We start from the raw sequence: 18,477 nt of genomic DNA on the forward strand, positions 1-18,477 counted from the left end.
GTGTGAGAAGATTTATCGCGCAGTCACGTGGAACACTCGGTGATCTCTCTGCAGCTGCTGGTAATGAAGTGGAAAGAGATCAGAGTGGAATTAAAAGCGGGGAGACTGTTCTGCCACCCACGGAGATGAATGGGATTTAAACAGTCACGTGTGACGCTGGATTAAACCTATCAAACATTTCACAGTGAAAAATGTTTTATAGGAAAGTCCCCCGCGCTAGTCTCCTGTGAGGGATACATTCCAGGTCAAGGGGAGTGTTTGGGATTATATGATGTCTGCTTCTGACTCCAGAAAGTTTGGTTGTTATTAAGAAATTATTATTAAGATTATTAAGAAATAGAATAGCGTTGATAGTAGTAGATGTAGCGTGATAGTAGTCTATCTCCAGGCTGCAACTAAAATGTCTTTCTTTTTTATTTCAGCATTGAATCAGTCAGTGATTGCTGACATATTGGACAGAAAGTTGCATACGGACTCTACAGGTAAATATAAATTATTATTGTGTTAATTATTGATGCCATAGTGTCACCATGAATATGTTTAGTTTATTTATATTATATTGTATTGATGTATTCTATATCAAATCAATATTTTCCATATAAATTCCATATTTGCATTATTATTAATTGCCATTATCTTACTTGTTCATCTGTTTACTTATTTAATAATTGACTGGCAGGTGTGGCCCTTTAAGAGAGCTGTGGATCCATGAATGAAACGCAGCCATTCATAAAAAACACAAGGGACGGACGTCAGAGCACTCTCGAAGGCCATTGGCTCGCCCTTTGACTGACACTGCGCTCTAGCCAATGAGAGGGCGGCTTGGCGCACGGTGGCGCTCCAGCAGCTATCGGAGGTCTTCATTGAGTAAAATCCACAGCCCGAGTGTTTATCCGAGGAGCTGCAGGGGATGTAGGGGAGCGTCGAGTTTATTATCAACACCGCCAAGAAACTTCGCTGACCACGTGAGTCCTGCGTTGTTGTTCTGTTGTTGTTGTCGTTTTTAATAAATGCTGGCCTTTCGTGCTCGTTTTGCTTTGTTTTTTATCGACGCCGACTGCCGCAGCGTCGCGGTTTGTCCGTGGCTGATATGTGTGTGTTAGGAGGCGAACGCCATTTTCTGGAAATCAAAGGCAGCACCGCGTCCATTTCCTCCGGCAGCTCTGCACGGCGGGACTCCGCTTTGCAGAAGCTGTGCATGTAACCAGCAGTTAGCATCGTGATTATTTTCCTTTATTCTCTGTGACAAATTTCTCAATGGTGAGCGCGCCCCCCCCCAACCTCCTCTCCTCCCCCACCTCCTCCTTCTTCTCCTCCTCCTCTTGCCAGGATCATGTTTCACTTCATTGAGAAAAACAAGGAGGTCCCACGGTAGTGCCGTTCTCCCGTGCGTCACACCAAACTCCATTCACAAATCGTTAGATTTAAAGTTCTGTTTACAATCGGCGCAGCCCAACAATAAAAACGCCACGAAGTTACACTGCTTTTATGTTGGTGATGTTGTAGCGCTGAAAACAACACTTAAATGTCAACTTTTAGTTTATTAATGCCTACATTCTTAAAATAAAATCTGTTGTAGGGTGAGGCGTCCATGTACGGAAAGCACAAGGAGACACTTTCACGTAATTCTAATTTGGGATGGTAAAATTAAGCTAACTATCTAAAAATTACAAGATAAAAGTTCAGGATTTATATATAATGAAATGTTTTTTTTCACAGTGTCATTTTACACCCATACTACTACTTTTTATTTATTTTTTAAAAATAATTTTAATAAATGAGAGGTGTGTTGCGCATATTAAAAACTATTTTTAAAAAACTGAAAATAATTTAAGAAATATAATTGTATTTAAAGACAATTTAATTTACTTTACTGTTAGGTAAACTATGGTAACATTTTGTGAATTACACTTCAGCAAGTCATCAAAACAATTCCTGTAATGATTCTCCTGTAATTTGATCCGTTACCGTTGTCAAATATCTACAGGCTCGCTAAAACAAACAGCTCTAACGGTGCAGCCGAAGCAAAAGACGTCACGTTTTATTGAACCGTCCAGCTGCTTGCTCTTTATTGCCTCCAAACCTGCATCACCTTTCTGAATTGAATTCTTCCTGCAGCTTGTGCTCGTGTACTATTTGGGACATTGCATAACGCTTTCATTGACACTAGTGCTTTTATAGCCACTGTAAAGTCTGCTGTGAGGTCATGGAGGCTAGAGAGATACAAACACGCCAAGTTCCATGAAAGGGGGTGTGGATGGAGGGGGGAGTCTTGGTGGGAAATACTTAGGTCAGTGTTTAGAGCTAAAGTAGTCTCTTACAAGCCGCCAGAACGAGCTTTTGATTCAAAACATTTATTCCTTTTAATAATATTTCCCTCTCCTCTACTTGCCAGGGTGAAGACTCCTCAACATGGACGGCTTTTACGACCAGCAGGTCCCCTTTGTGGTCCCAGAGAGTGTGAGTTTGAAACGAGGCGATTGCAGTTGTTGACAAGTGGAGACGTTTCATGCGTGTGTGTGCTCACTCGTCTCTTCTCGCGCCCGCTCTTCTTCTAGAAATGTCGCTCAGACGAAGCGGAGAGATGCCTCGGCGACAGGAAGAGGAAGTTCATGGAGACGGAGCTGGCTCAGGACACGGAAGGTGCATTCTCGGACATTCGGGTATAGGGTTAGGGGTGGTGGCTTACAGTACATTCTAACGCAGTTTCTTCGCCGTCTTGCAGAACTTTTCCAAGATCTGAGCCAACTCCAAGAAATCTGGATCGCAGAAGGTGAGATCAGAAAATGATTGGAGAAAAAAAACAAGAAGAAATGTATTCTTGGAAATGTAGGAAAGAATCTATTTAATGAGAAGAGTCCCTAATCATTCTGTGTTTTTTTTTTTTTTTTTTATCGTCTTGCAGCTCAGGTTCCTGATGACGAGCAGTTTGTCCCAGATTTCCAGTCCAATAACTGTGAGTAGCCACTTCTCCTCCTAATAATTCCAGTAATACAGCACACATTATTCACGTGTTGATGTCTTTGTGACACTGTAGAACAATGACAGACCAAAAAACGATCCTGAAGGCTATGCACCCATGTCCTCGTCCAGATAAACCTGGCCGACCCGTCTGACTCCTTGTTCTCTCCGTGCTGTAAATGTGCTTGTGTTTACACCGATCACCCGCCTTGGAACATTGCCATTTAAATGATAGTAGTCACGTGGCGTCGGAAATGAGGGGGGTGGTGTAAAAAGACTTCCAGGGGCTGTCGCAGATAAGGCAGGGGCCGGGGGGAAGCGGTGCATTTAGTGCTGCTGCCAAACACGTACTACACGCCTTTATTGCCGCTGTAATGATAGCTCTCTCGACACTCCTGCTTCGGGACAATAAAGCCGAGAGCGATGGTGGTTGGAGACATAAGCGGCGCGGGGTCGTCACGGCGACTCGTCGGTGAGAATCAGATTCCGGGAAGGCTGCCATCGCTTAGGAGGCTTCCTTTCTTTCTTTCTTTCTTTGGCTCGGGTGTGATGTTGAGTTGGACTCCCGGCGCGTCTACACCTGCTTCCAAGGTGCACAGAGGAATTAAGGAATATAGCCAACTTTGATGAAGAATACAGTCACACATGAGTGTCGTTGGAGTTTGCGCCTGCTCAAATGTGATGTCCAGGGAAAGTCTAGAGGAGCTTTGCCTTAACTGAGAACGTTTAAAATCTTACCTCACATCAGGTTGCGTTACTGTTTTATTGCAGCTGCTGTTACAAACTGGACGTGTGGATGAGATATTCAACTTTACAGAAGTGCTATGTTGAAAATTTCTGATAGAATTACAGGAGTATTTTTCGATGAGTTTATGCAACGACCTTTTAAAGCTTCCTGCTTTGCACGTTTTTTTTTATGATTATGATCTGAAAGTGACATTTCTTTGACACAGTGAGGTCTATGTCTGGAAATGTTTTCTGAAAAAATGCATGCATGTTACCACAACTGCTTTAGGAAACAAACTAATTATCATTTGTGTGCCTGCAGTGATGTTTCATGGACTCCCCGTCAGCAAAGTGAAGCGAGAGCCGAGTCCATCCGAAGACCTGTCTCCCTGCAGAACGCCTCAGGCTGACATGTGCCTTTACAGCTACAGGTACCGGCTGAATATTTTAAACCGCTAATACGAGCTATCTGGATGAAGCATTTGAGATAACCGACAGCTGCTTCCTGTTATCTTATGTCTCAGTGCCTGCGACAGCAACAAGCCAGCCCTGACTCCAGCCTCCACGCCTGCACTGCACTGTGGCTCCATCCATCCTGCAGGGCCCCCGCCCTTACAGAGGCAGCTACAGCCATCGGCCCCCCAGTTGACCACCAACTGTCCCCCGAGCCACGCTCCTGCACTTAGCCCCTCCCATCACCACCACCACCACCACCACCACAACCTCCCACAGTCCAACCAAAACCGACAGTTTGCTTTGCCGCGGCCGCCCGTCAGCTGCTCCGCTGCGTCTTTCCACACAGAACAAAGGTGATTATTACATGTGATTATTACCTCGTGGTTTAAGCTGTGAACTGTTTCACTTCAAAGTAACCTCGGCTTCTTTCTTTTTGTTTTCATTCAGGTTCCAGCGGCAGCTGTCGGACCCCTGCCTGCCCTTCCTCCCTCCAGAAAACACAGCAAGCACGCCGTACCACAGCTCGAGCCACGATGCTCGTCCGCTGTACCAGCGCCACCTTTCAGAGCCCCTGGTTCCCCACGGGCTCCGGGCTTTCAAACGGGAGCTGGTCGACCCGCGGTATCCAGAGCCGGGGCCTCCGGGTCCAGGTATGGCCCAGCCCCAGGCCAACTTCAACCACGTCACGGTTAAACAGGAACCAAGAGACTTCGGCTTTGACTCAGGTGTGTGTTCTGTGAGGTTTTTATACTCAACTTCTGTGTAGGAGTAAGACTCTAAGCTTTATTCTTTCATTATTGGACCTTCCTTGCCTTCGAAAACATGATTTAATGCCACTGAATTCAGCTTTCAGATGCTTATGGATTTTTTTTCCCCCCTTTCAGACGTTCAAACCTGTCAGTCCTCGTCGTTTGGGAAGTCTCCAGTTTTGTTCCAGAATAACAGCACTGGTAAGTTCAACCGTCTCGGGTTTAAGGTAAATTTATCCTTTCCTGATCTGCCACAGTATTTACAGTATTTTATATTTTTCCTTCACAGGATTTGGTCATGACAGAGATCCGTGCTTATACTACGATGACACCTGTGTTGTGCCAGAGAGAGTGGAAGGTAAGACGCTGGCATTTGTCGCTGTGGGCAACTTTATATACAGAATCAAATATATGTGTTTTATTGAGATATACATTCGGTGTGTCCTCTTTGTGAATAGGTAAGGTGAAGCAGGAGGGTTTGCCGTACCAGCGCCGCGGCTCCCTGCAGCTCTGGCAGTTCCTGCTGACGCTGCTGGACAACCCGGCCAACGGACACCTGATCGTGTGGACGGGGCGCAACATGGAGTTCAAACTGATCGATCCCGAAGAGGTCAGTCGCCTACAAAAACCTGATGTGGGACTTTTTTAAAGCGGCGTCAGAAGAGTTTGTCTAAATTTTCTCATGTGTTGCGTCCAGGTGGCTCGGCTCTGGGGGATCCAGAAGAATCGACCGGCCATGAACTACGACAAGCTGAGCCGATCACTGCGCTACTACTACGAAAAGGGCATCATGCAGAAGGTAAAGGCAGGTCACCTTTCTCTTCTGTCTTACATGTGTCCTATTACAAATTAAAATCGGAAAATTGTAGTTCATATCAACAAAATTACAAATTTATTGTCTCTAAATTTCTCTCGCATCCGATTGGTTCCTCTTACAGGTGGCCGGGGAACGGTACGTCTACAAGTTTGTGTGCAACCCCGAGGCGCTCTTCTCCATGGCTTTCCCAGACAACCAGAGGCCGAGTCTGAAGGCCGACCCGGACACCATCTTACCCCCCGGCGAGGAGGACGGCCTCCCCCTGCCCAGCTACGAGGAGGAGGGGCCTTACCTGGTGGAAGCTGGTGGACTCGCTTACCCCGACGCCTACCCATACTAGAGACCACAGCCTGGCTAGCTGTGATGGAAACAAGTTGTTTTTAAAACTCCTAAAATTACTAAGCAGTGTTTGAGGTTGTCAATATGTACTCCCCGCATTATCTGTCCAAAAAAAAACTGAATTTATCAGAGAATTTAATGCTCCCCTTTTTAAAAAAAAAAAAATAATTAAATTATAAAAGCTGAAAATGGGTAAATCTCTGAGACTCAGTCCCAGAAAAGATGTCCAAAACTGTTACCGTTGGCCACTTGAAACCCAGGATGTAGATTTCAAGAACAAAAGTAATAGCTTTCCAAGAAACCCTTTCTTTACAGCAAAAGCTGTAAAGAAAGTCATGACATTTCATAGACTTCGGACAAAATTGTTTAAATTTGATGTCTAATTATTTAAATCCTATTTTACGCCGCAATTTTTATCCAAATTGTGGCTTCATGCTCATGACAAGGTTGATAAACTTTCTGCTTGAAATCTCAACTCCTTGAACACACAGTGGTCTTTAACTGTTGTGATGAATCTGTAGCACGGCCGTCGCTGTAGTCCTCGTGTATTTGAACTCTGGGATCTGTATTTTGACCAAAAACTATCTTGAAGCCATGGCACACCTTTTAGTAATTTACTTATACTGCTTGAAAGGGACACACTTGTATCTCCCAGACATTTTAATCCTCCTATAAACATCTATATGGAAATGTCTTTTGTGTACTTTTTTTTCCTGTTTTCAAAGCTAATATTTTTGGCATCATATGGAGTTTTTCTTATTGCTCTTTTATGACAAAGGTACTGCTTCTATTTTTGATTCTGTAATACTGCCACTCTGATGCTAAAAAGCATGGACTTTCTTACAAATGGCTCGCCAGGTTAATGTACTGAGGTAGTTTTCTGCATTTTGTATAGTTGATTTGCTTCGATGTGTAGAAGAAAAAGTGTATAATTATATATGGATATATTTTTGCAAAAGGCTGCATTTGCTTGCTAATGTATTGCATCAGCTCTCCAAGGTGAAATGGCGTATGTTATATCCTGTCCTGCAGGTAGAAAATGGATGTTATGAAATATTTTGCTACATGATAACTGGGCTGTGTGAGATACTGGCACTGGCGTGACTTCTACCCTCAGATACTGTATGTGTGCCTTCTGTTGATCTTTACTGATACAATAAACTATTTTACACTATAAGTCAAGTGTTTCTGAGTTCTACTTTTACTGCATCAACTCATACAACTCTGGCTGTTAGAATGTTTGTGATTGTAAAAACACTGAGACTGGCTTCAGTCTTCAACACTCAATGCCTCTACATTACAAAGTACAGAGCAGTGTCTGTGGTCGGCTGGATGACTCTGAGGAGAGTCTTCAGGTTGTGGGTATGATCCTGGAGTTGGAGTTGGAGCAGGAGCAGCAGCAGGAGTTGCAGACTGAACGGCTCAGTGAGCCGTGAGTTGAACGGCTCCTCGAGGAGGCGGAGTCTGTGGGAGGCGGAGCCATTTTTTTCAAAATTTTGAAGTTTTTTGGCCAAAATTAGATGACAAGTATAACTAAAAACCATGAAATTTTTGTGAGCAAATAGCTCAGGGAGTAAGAAGAAGGGTTGGGAGCACAGAGACTGTGGGTTCGAGTCCCACAGGGAACTCTTTTATTTTTTAGTGACCATGAAAGACGTTTATATCAAAACCTGGTCTCGAACCTGCAACCTCCAGATTCGGAGGCTGCTTTTTAACGCACCGAGCTACTTCTCAACTGAAAATACAAAATTTGGAACTTCTATTTCTGGTGTAAGTGGCCAAAAGCTCAAAAAAGGCAACTACCCCACTCCAGGCACGACCCAGCGAGCAGCTGACTTTTAGTGTAGTGGTAAAGTAAAGGGTTTGCACTCAGGAGGTCGGGGATCGATCACCGGTCTTCCCGTTTTTTCGGCTCTTTAACTCTGACTCCTGACTCAGATGACTCGAGTCAACAGCTCCCGAATCATTGATTCGAGAGTCCACTGATTCAGATCCACAACACAAGTGACTCAGGTGGTGAAGGCCATCCTTCCTCTGGGTGCAGGAGTCTCTTCAGGTTACTGACTGACCTGGAGCTGAACTTAGAAAATTTCACCACACCTGAGTGGCATGGTGAACAACAGGCAAACATCCTTTTAAAGCCTCAGACGGACATCAGTCACAATATTATGAACAGGAGCTTTTAATCCATCAAACAGCAAAACTTTCATTCTTTAGTTAAAACTCATGAATCAGTTTCTTAAATAAATAGCTTTTATTTTTTTTATTTTTTAACACAAACATTAACACAAACATTAAATCACATCCGAAGAATCACATTCTTAAATAATTTAGTTTTAAAGTAAGAGTCTCTGAGGAGATTCAGTTTAACATTTAATAAAAAGAAATCTGTGACTCTTAGTTTCTTTGTTGTTTCTGAGGTGACTGTGCTGACCTGAAGTCCCAAAGTTTCTCTGTGAAGCTCATGATGCGACCAGCTCTGAGGAAAGGTACAGTACGAGAAGGTGACGAAGTCTGACCACGACTCGTCTTCAGTTTTCATCTGGAAAGAAAAGAAGAAGGAAACATCCTGTCAGAGGACACAGAGACACAAAGCTCTGAAACACTGACATCAAGGAGTTATGAACTTACACTAACTTCAGTTATCTTAAAAAAATTGACCCAACTCAGTATAGATGACAAGAACTAATAACTAATAACAAGAACTGACTTCAACACTGTGCTGCAGAAAGACTCAAACACAGCAAATAAAAGAACTCTGTATCTCACTTCTCAGCCTTTAAGTCTGGTATCTTTAGAAAAATATGTTTCAAAAGAATTATGTGAAGCCACAAACAAAGGACGTTCCATGTCAAACAAATAACTCTGATCATTTGTTCCTGGACGATGGATGGAAAGTATGAAATATTAGACATACAGACATACTGTTTATCTACAGTTTCTCAAATTACAGCTGCTTTTACAGAAGCAGGCTCAGCACTTTAATTTCTAGACCATGTTCAGGGGTTTCATGGAGCTCCTGAGAAATGCTCTGCCTTCATCAGTTTGCTTATATTTAAACAGTTTCATAGTTTGTCTTCAAGCTTCTGTACTGTCTTACAGTTGGTATATTTATTTTCCAATCAATTCTATATTTAGACTCATGAATTTTATTTTGTTTCATTCTATTTCAGCAACAATTCAGAAATTCCTCTTCAATAAAGCTGCATCTTATCTTAAACAACTCCCAAACAAAAATAACTAACTGAACAAACACAACAACCAATTTGTTGTTTTGGGGACTACTTGGCGGATTAATCCACATGCAGCTGGATTGCATCGAATTATCTGAAAGTGGAAACAGCAGAGCAGCAACACGTGTCTCCGTTTTTCTTGCGTTTTCCACATTTAAATCCTTTATTTTCCACAGCGAGTTGATCAAAAGTCAGTCAGCTAAATGAATCAGAGGTAAACAGCGGCTGTCAGACTCACCTGCGCAGGTGAACGCAGTTTGTTCATCAACACGAACACAGATTGTTCGTCAACACGAAAACAGATTGTCTCCACTGATACAAAGCGACACCAGGTAGAAGAAGAAGAACGAAACATTAGCGAGAGTTTTCCTTCGTCGGGAGAGAAGAAGCAGCGATCTGACGGTGACAACTAAAACACCAACCCGGAAACAACCAGAGGAGGAGGAGGAGGAGGAGGAGCGATGAAACTTAAATAATTCGCAGAGCGCGTTCCCAGCATGCTCCTCTGATCATCAACTGTGCTGCTGTGCAGAGGGGGAGCAGCACCAAGTTCCTGTGTGTGCAAGTCACAGAGAACCTCTCCTGGAACTACCAACACCGCATCACTGGCAAAGAAGGATCAACAGCGCCTCTGCTTCCTCTGCAAACTCAGGAAAACCAGATCATGCCCCGATTATGTGAACGTCCTCCAGAGACACCACTGAGAGCCTCCTGACCGGCTGCATCACTGAGTGGCACGGCGTCCTGCCGTAATAGTCAGAGCAGCTGAGAAGATAATCAGTGCCTCTCTCCCTTCCCTCCAGGACATCTACAGTACAATACCCGTCTCCTCCACAGGGCTGTGCAGGTGATCACACCCACCGACTTCCTCAGTCTGCTGCCATCAGGGAGGAGACCAGGATCACAGACTCAAGGACAGCTTCATACACCAGGCTGTCAGGAAGCTCAACTCTCAGTACCTGCTCTGTCCCCTCCTCTCTTATGTTGCACCAATGCAACTCAGGGGCTGCACCAGCCACTTTATGTACATTTGTCATGTGCCTTAGTTTTAATTTTATTTATATTTTTTCTTCTTTCTTTTTTTTTTATCTCAAATGCGTTCATCCCACAGTCGTAGAAAAAATTATTAGACCACCCTTGTTTACTTCAATTTCTTGTTCATTTTAATGCCTGGTACAACTAAAGGTATATTACCTGAAGAATACAATGAATATGACAAAAACATGCAGCTGATTACATAATAATTTATGTCCTATTTGACATTCTTAAGCTTAATAGTATTCCTCTGGTATATAAGAGGCCATTTCATGTCATAAGAAGCACTGCACACGCAAAGGTCGAGAGTGGTTTCCTGCTCACATTCAAGCCGTAGCACAACTCAGAAGTTGTCAGGTCTCACATAATGCCTAAAACAAAATAATTATGTGAAGCCACAAAGGCAGCCATCTTGGCACTGCTGGAAATTGGCATGAGTGAGAGACAGGGAGCCAAAAAAAACCTGAAGATCTCCAAGACAGCCGTTCATTACACCAAGAAAAAACAAGGCGAACATGGTACCAAACTGCAAGCTGGTCGAGGCAGGAAACGTCTTTCTACCCCATGAGATGACCGTGCACGCATCCGTTCCCGTGTCAGGAATCGTCGTCAGACCTCAAAAATGAGTGGGCACTGACGAGAAATGTGACTTGTTCGACAGTTTGAAACCGACTTCTGCTCTGAAGTCACACAGGGCACAATAACCATAACGAATGGATCAGTAACGACAGGAAGGCCGTCAACAGATGGATGAGAAAGGCTGCTGGCTGCTTTAGCTGTGAAGTTATCGAACACCCCCTCCTGAGACACATTGACCACTCAGTGTTTCTACCAGACGGAGTGCACTTCACCAGAAAAGGAAATTAAATCTTTTTGACCAGGATACGCAACGTGATTAAGAAGATGCTCCAGGAAAGAGACCATAGTGGCAGCTGCCCCTTTGATGTAAATATGAGGTAAATTCGAACATAAATATTAGTCGGTAAATTAGCTCTAAAACCCTGTTTCCAAACATAATGCAGTTATTTGACAGTCATGTAAACCTTGTATTTAATTTAGAATCAATCAAATGTTTAACATCATTGAATTAGTATACTTTCTTTTGGAAACAGGGTGGGTTCATATGTATATATACCGATCAGCCACAACATTAAGACCAATTAAGTTTCTCAGTTCAAACTTTGAAGTGAATAACACTGATGATGTTGTTCTGATGTAATGTCCTTCTGGCAAACCTGGGTCCTGGCATATATACCAAGAGCGTCAGTTTTAGAGATGCTCTGACCCACTTGTCCCTGCCTAATATATCACACCCACTCACTGTTATTCACTTCATATTATAATTGGAATAAAATCTGACTTTAAATACGTTTATGTACTAACTGTATTTTGTCCTTTTCAGAATAAAAGAATTTATATTCTCCTGCCCTTCGCTCTGAGACCAACTAAGACAGGTTTGGGACAGATCTTGTCCAAATTCATTTTAACAAACCAATGTATTGACTGACTGATCTGAGGTTTATAGCTGATATATGATTCACATTTAATCAAATCTATGCTTTGAAAAGTTGACTTAGAGATAAAACATTTAAAACTTTCATCTCTGATCCTCAGCAGGGCAGAGAGAAGATGCAGATATTCCAGGTGTTTGGAGTCCTACCTTCACCTCTGCCCCACAGACCCTCGTGTTGCCGCCCGCAGCGTGGACCGCACAGGTGCAGCCCGGCCTGCAGCCACATTCAACCAGGCAGATCTGCTTCACGACGCCAGACGGCAACTTTACGAGCTTTTCGGCGACTTCGGGGAAACCATGTTGGAGCTGCTGCAGCGTCGTTGGTCGCCAGGAGATGAGGTCGGAGCGGAGCGCAGCGCAAGGCGAGTGCGCACTCCGGCCAAGCCTCATCTCCACGCGGTCAGCTGCGGAGCTGGGAGGATTTCCATCAGAATGGACTCATTCCATCATATGACTTCAGCACTGTGCTGCAGAAAGACTCAAACACAGCAAATAAAAGAACTCTGTATCTCACTTCTAAGCCTTAAGTCTGGTATCGTTAGAAAAATATGTTTCATTCAAATCAAAATTCAAGTCAATGAAGACAAAATATAAAAATAAAATAGCCCCAGTCATTAACAGTTACCTTTCAAAACGTTCTTTCTAATTTCTTCATGCGCATACATAAATACCATAGACAACAAATAGAAGTATATAAAAAATGCATTTGGCACCATGATCTAAAATAAACCCAAACCCTGCACTTCTGACCACCTACAATTTTCAGCCATAGTTGAACCATTTCAACTGTGAAACTCATCTTCAGAGTCAACTCCAGAGTGTAAAAAAAACTGGCAAAGATGAAGATGCCAGGAGGAAACACGTGGATGAATAGCTCAGCCTGTCACAAGAGTTGGTGAGCCTTAAGACATAGGTTCAAATCTTATGACAGTGACTTTTGAAGTCCAACACTCAAAGACTGAAAGGCTCTAAGAAAGGGAGGGAACATGTGGACAAATAGCTCAGGCTGTCACAAGAGAGGTGGGAGAGTCTTAAGACATGGGTTCAAATCTTATGACAGTCTGTGACTTTTGAAGTCCAACACTCAAACAAAACACTGAAAGGCTCTAAGAAAGCAAAAGAACATGTGGACAAGTAGCTCAGACTGTTAGAGGGGTCTTTGGTGTTTCTTAAGACATGGGTTCAAATCTAATGACAGTCAGTGACTTTCTCTTGAAGTCCAACATTCAAACTAAAGACTGACAGGCTCAAATAAAGAACACAAACACATGGACAAGTAGCTCAGGCTGTTAGAGGAGTCCTTGGAGAGTCTTAAGACGTGAGGTCAAATCTTAGGACAGTCAGTGACTTTTGAAGTCCAACACTCAAACTAAAGACTGAAAGGCTCGAAGAAAGAAAGTGAAAACGTGGACAAATAGCTCAGGCTGTTGGAAGAGTCCTTACGGAGTCTTAAGATGTGAGTTCAAATCTTATGACTGTCAGTGACTTTTGAAGTCCAACACTCAAACTCAAGACTGAAAGGCTCAAAGTAAGAACAGGAACATGTGGACAAATAGCTCAGGCTGTTAGAAGAGTCCTTGGGGAGTCTTAAGATACAGGTTCAAATCTTATGACCGTCAGTGACTTTTGAAGTCCAACACTCAAACTAAAGACTGAAAGGCTCAAAGTAAGAACAGGAACATGTGGACAAATAGCTCAGGCTGTTAGAAGAGTCCTTGGGGAGTCTTAAGACGTGAGTTCAAATCTTATGACAGTCAGTGACTTTTGAAGTCCAGCACTCAAACTAAAGACTGAAAGGCTCAAAGTAAGAACAGGAACATGTGGACAAATAGCTCAGGCTGTTAGAAGAGTCCTTGGGGAGTATTAAGACATGAGTTCAAACCTTATGACAGTCAGTGACTTTTGAAGTCCAGCACTCAAACTAAAGACTGAAAGGCTCAAAGTAAGAACAAGAACATGTGGACAAATAGCTCAGGCTGTTAGAAGAGTCCTTGGAGAGTCTTAAGACGTGAGTTCAAATCTTATGACAGTCAGTGACTTTTGAAGTCCAGCACTCAAACTAAAGACTGAAAGGCTCAAAGTAAGAACAGGAACATGTGGACAAATAGCTCAGGCTGTTAGAAGAGTCCTTGGGGAGTCTTAAGACGTGAGTTCAAATCTTATGACAGTCAGTGACTTTTGAAGTCCAGCACTCAAACTAAAGACTGAAAGGCTCAAAGTAAGAACAGGAACATGTGGACAAATAGCTCAGGCTGTTAGAAGAGTCCTTGGGGAGTCTTAAGACGTGAGTTCAAATCTTATGACAGTCAGTGACTTTTGAAGTCCAGCACTCAAACTAAAGACTGAAAGGCTCAAAGTAAGAACAGGAACGTGTGGACAAATAGCTCAGGCTGTTAGAAGAGTGATTGGGGAGTCTTAAGACGTGAGTTCAAATCTTATGACAGTGACTTTTGAAGTCCAGCACTCAAACTAAAGACTGAAAGGCTCAAAGTAAGAACAGGAACATGTGGACAAATAGCTCAGGTTGTTAGAAGAGTGCTTGGGGAGTCTTAAGACGTGAGTTCAAATCTTATGACAGTCAGTGACTTTTGAAGTCCAGCACTCAAACTAAAGACTGAAAGGCTCAAAGTAAGAACAGGAACATGTGGACAAATAGCTCAGGCTGTTAGAAGAGTCCTTGGGGAGTATTAAGACATGAGTTCAAACCTTATGACAGTCAGTGACTTTTGAAGTCCAGCACTCAAACTAAAGACTGAAAGGCTCAAAGTAAGAACAGGAACATGTGGACAAATAGCTCAGGCTGTTAGAAGAGTCCTTGGAGAGTCTTAAGACGTGAGTTCAAATCTTATGACAGTCAGTGACTTTTGAAGTCCAGCACTCAAACTAAAGACTGAAAGGCTCAAAGTAAGAACAGGAACATGTGGACAAATAGCTCAGGCTGTTAGAAGAGTCCTTGGAGAGTCTTAAGACGTGAGTTCAAATCTTATGACAGTCAGTGACTTTTGAAGTCCAGCACTCAAACTAAAGACTGAAAGGCTCAAAGTAAGAACAGGAACATGTGGACAAATAGCTCAGGCTGTTAGAAGAGTCCTTGGGGAGTCTTAAGACGTGAGTTCAAATCTTATGACAGTCAGTGACTTTTGAAGTCCAGCACTCAAACTAAAGACTGAAAGGCTCAAAGTAAGAACAGGAACATGTGGACAAATAGCTCAGGCTGTTAGAAGAGTCCTTGGGGAGTCTTAAGACGTGAGTTCAAATCTTATGACAGTCAGTGACTTTTGAAGTCCAGCACTCAAACTAAAGACTGAAAGGCTCAAAGTAAGAACAGGAACGTGTGGACAAATAGCTCAGGCTGTTAGAAGAGTCCTTGGGGAGTCTTAAGACGTGAGTTCAAATCTTATGACAGTGACTTTTGAAGTCCAGCACTCAAACTAAAGACTGAAAGGCTCAAAGTAAGAACAGGAACATGTGGACAAATAGCTCAGGCTGTTAGAAGAGTCCTTGGGGAGTCTTAAGACGTGAGTTCAAATCTTATGACAGTCAGTGACTTTTGAAGTCCAGCACTCAAACTAAAGACTGAAAGGCTCAAAGTAAGAGCAGGAACATGTGGACAAATAGCTCAGGCTGTTAGAAGAGTGCTTGGGGAGTCTTAAGACGTGAGTTCAAATCTTATGACAGTCAGTGACTTTTGAAGTCCAGCACTCAAACTAAAGACTGAAAGGCTCAAAGTAAGAACAGGAACATGTGGACAAATAGCTCAGGCTGTTAGAAGAGTGCTTGGGGAGTCTTAAGACGTGAGTTCAAATCTTATGTCAGTGACTTTTGAAGTCCAGCACTCAAACTAAAGACTGAAAGGCTCAAAGTAAGAACAGGAACATGTGGACAAGTAGCTCAGGCTGTTAGAAGAGTCCTTGGGGAGTCTTAAGACGTGAGTTCAAATCTTATGACAGTCAGTGACTTTTGAAGTCCAGCACTCAAACTAAAGACTGAAAGGCTCAAAGTAAGAACAGGAACATGTGGACAAATAGCTCAGGCTGTTAGAAGAGTGCTTGGGGAGTCTTAAGACGTGAGTTCAAATCTTATGTCAGTGACTTTTGAAGTCCAGCACTCAAACTAAAGACTGAAAGGCTCAAAGTAAGAACAGGAACATGTGGACAAGTAGCTCAGGCTGTTAGAAGAGTCCTTGGGGAGTCTTAAGACGTGAGTTCAAATCTTATGACAGTCAGTGACTTTTGAAGTCCAGCACTCAAACTAAAGACTGAAAGGCTCAAAGTAAGAGCAGGAACATGTGGACAAATAGCTCAGGCTGTTAGAAGAGTGCTTGGGGAGTCTTAAGACGTGAGTTCAAATCTTATGACAGTCAGTGACTTTTGAAGTCCAGCACTCAAACTAAAGACTGAAAGGCTCAAAGTAAGAACAGGAACATGTGGACAAATAGCTCAGGCTGTTAGAAGAGTGCTTGGGGAGTCTTAAGACGTGAGTTCAAATCTTATGTCAGTGACTTTTGAAGTCCAGCACTCAAACTAAAGACTGAAAGGCTCAAAGTAAGAACAGGAACATGTGGACAAATAGCTCAGGCTGTTAGAAGAGTGCTTGGGGAGTCTTAAGACGTGAGTTCAAATCTTATGACAGTCAGTGACTTTTGAAGTCCAGCACTCAAACTAAAGACTGAAAGGCTCAAAGTAAGAACAGGAACATGTGGACAAATAGCTCAGGCTGTTAGAAGAGTCCTTGGGGAGTCTTAAGACGTGAGTTCAAATCTTATGACAGTCAGTGACTTTTGAAGTCCAGCACTCAAACTAAAGACTGAAAGGCTCAAAGTAAGAACAGGAACGTGTGGACAAATAGCTCAGGCTGTTAGAAGAGTGATTGGGGAGTCTTAAGACGTGAGTTCAAATCTTATGACAGTCAGTGACTTTTGAAGTCCAACACTCAAACTAAAGACTGAAAGGCTCAAAGTAAAGACAGGAACATGTGGATAAATAGCTCAGGCTGTTAGAAGAGTCCTTGGGAGTCTTAAGACGTGAGTTCAAATCTTATGACAGTCAGTGACTTTTGAAGTCCAGCACTCAAACTAAAGACTGAAAGGCTCAAAGTAAGAACAAGAACACGTGGACAAATAGCTCAGGCTGTTAGAAGAGTGCTTGGGGAGTCTTAAGACGTGAGTTCAAATCTTATGACAGTCAGTGACGTTTGAAGTCCAGCACTCAAACTAAAGACTGAAAGGCTCAAAGTAAAGACAGGAACACGTGGATAAATAGCTCAGGCTGTTAGAAGAGTCCTTGGGGAGTCTTAAGACGTGAGTTCAAATCTTATGACAGTCAGTGACTTTTGAAGTCCAGCACTCAAACTAAAGACTGAAAGGCTCAAAGTAAGAGCAGGGACATGTGGACAAATAGCTCAGGCTGTTAGAAGAGTCCTTGGGGAGTCTTAAGACGTGAGTTCAAATCTTATGACAGTCAGTGACTTTTGAAGTCCAGCACTCAAACTAAAGACTGAAAGGCTCAAAGTAAGAACAGGAACATGTGGACAAATAGCTCAGGCTGTTAGAAGAGTCCTTGGGGAGTCTTAAGACGTGAGTTCAAATCTTATGACAGTCAGTGACTTTTGAAGTCCAGCACTCAAACTAAAGACTGAAAGGCTCAAAGTAAAGACAGGAACATGTGGACAAATAGCTCAGGCTGTTAGAAGAGTCCTTGGGGAGTCTTAAGACGTGAGTTCAAATCTTATGACAGTCAGTGACTTTTGAAGTCCAGCACTCAAACTAAAGACTGAAAGGCTCAAAGTAAGAACAAGAACATGTGGACAAATAGCTCAGGCTGTTAGAAGAGTGCTTGGGGAGTCTTAAGACGTGAGTTCAAATCTTATGACAGTCAGTGACGTTTGAAGTCCAGCACTCAAACTAAAGACTGAAAGGCTCAAAGTAAAGACAGGAACATGTGGACAAATAGCTCAGGCTGTTAGAAGAGTCCTTGAGGAGTCTTAAGACGTGAGTTCAAATCTTATGACAGTCAGTGACTTTTGAAGTCCAGCACTCAAACTAAAGACTGAAAGGCTCAAAGTAAGAACAGGGACATGTGGACAAATAGCTCAGGCTGTTAGAAGAGTGCTTGGGGAGTCTTAAGACGTGAGTTCAAATCTTATGACAGTCAGTGACTTTTGAAGTCCAGCACTCAAACTAAAGACTGAAAGGCTCAAAGTAAGAACAGGGACATGTGGACAAATAGCTCAGGCTGTTAGAAGAGTCCTTGGGGAGTCTTAAGACGTGAGTTCAAATCTTATGACAGTCAGTGACTTTTGAAGTCCAGATTCCAAAATGACAGTGACAAAAGCGTGCAGAGAGACAAGCCAAGTGTGAAGGGTTCTCGGTGGCGTGTGGTGGTTCAACCGCGACTGGCAGTCGCAGGAGATTGGTTCGAATCCCGCTCGTTGCCAGAGCCTGGATCATCGGATGGGCCCTGCGGGAGCAGGCGCGGGGGTGGGCCGTGTCCCCCCCGTGGTTTCTGAGAGATAGAAGGGGGGGGTTATGTCTCCGATAACTAAGACCAGCTGGAGTTTTACAGTGAAGGAAATATGAGGGGAGGGGCCAGTAGGGAGGGGGAGGAGCTAGGGGAGGGGCCAGCAGGGAGGGGGAGGAGTTAGGGAGGG

The 18,477-nt window shown here is 43.3% G+C and overlaps 1 protein-coding gene across 1 annotated transcript; it reads left to right on the top strand.

The window, feature by feature from the left end:
- Positions 1-776: 776 nt before the first annotated feature.
- Positions 777-7,892, top strand: LOC311509338 (ETS translocation variant 5-like). Its single transcript, XM_084574485.1, has 13 exons — positions 777-965; positions 2,396-2,460; positions 2,559-2,643; positions 2,726-2,773; positions 2,906-2,956; positions 4,010-4,118; positions 4,212-4,496; positions 4,591-4,868; positions 5,028-5,093; positions 5,182-5,250; positions 5,351-5,502; positions 5,590-5,691; positions 5,831-7,892. Exons 2-13 carry the CDS (start codon positions 2,413-2,415, stop codon positions 6,047-6,049), a joined length of 1,512 nt encoding a protein of 503 aa, XP_084430611.1. The 5' UTR covers positions 777-965; positions 2,396-2,412; the 3' UTR covers positions 6,050-7,892.
- Positions 7,893-18,477: the final 10,585 nt, after the last annotated feature.

This window comes from Chelon labrosus (assembly GCF_963514085.1).
Source record: "Chelon labrosus genome assembly, chromosome: 24".
NCBI classification, from domain to species: Eukaryota; Metazoa; Chordata; class Actinopteri; order Mugiliformes; family Mugilidae; genus Chelon; species Chelon labrosus.

Bases quoted from the DNA above. Each gene is read 5' to 3' on its own strand.
- LOC311509338 (XM_084574485.1), top strand. From the start codon at position 2,413: ATGGACGGCTTTTACGACCAGCAGGTCCCCTTTGTGGTCCCAGAGAGT. The intron at 2,461-2,558 runs GTGAGTTTGAAA...CTCTTCTTCTAG, and splicing joins CCTTTGTGGTCCCAGAGAGT to AAATGTCGCTCAGACGAAGC. The intron at 4,119-4,211 runs GTACCGGCTGAA...CTTATGTCTCAG, and splicing joins ATGTGCCTTTACAGCTACAG to TGCCTGCGACAGCAACAAGC.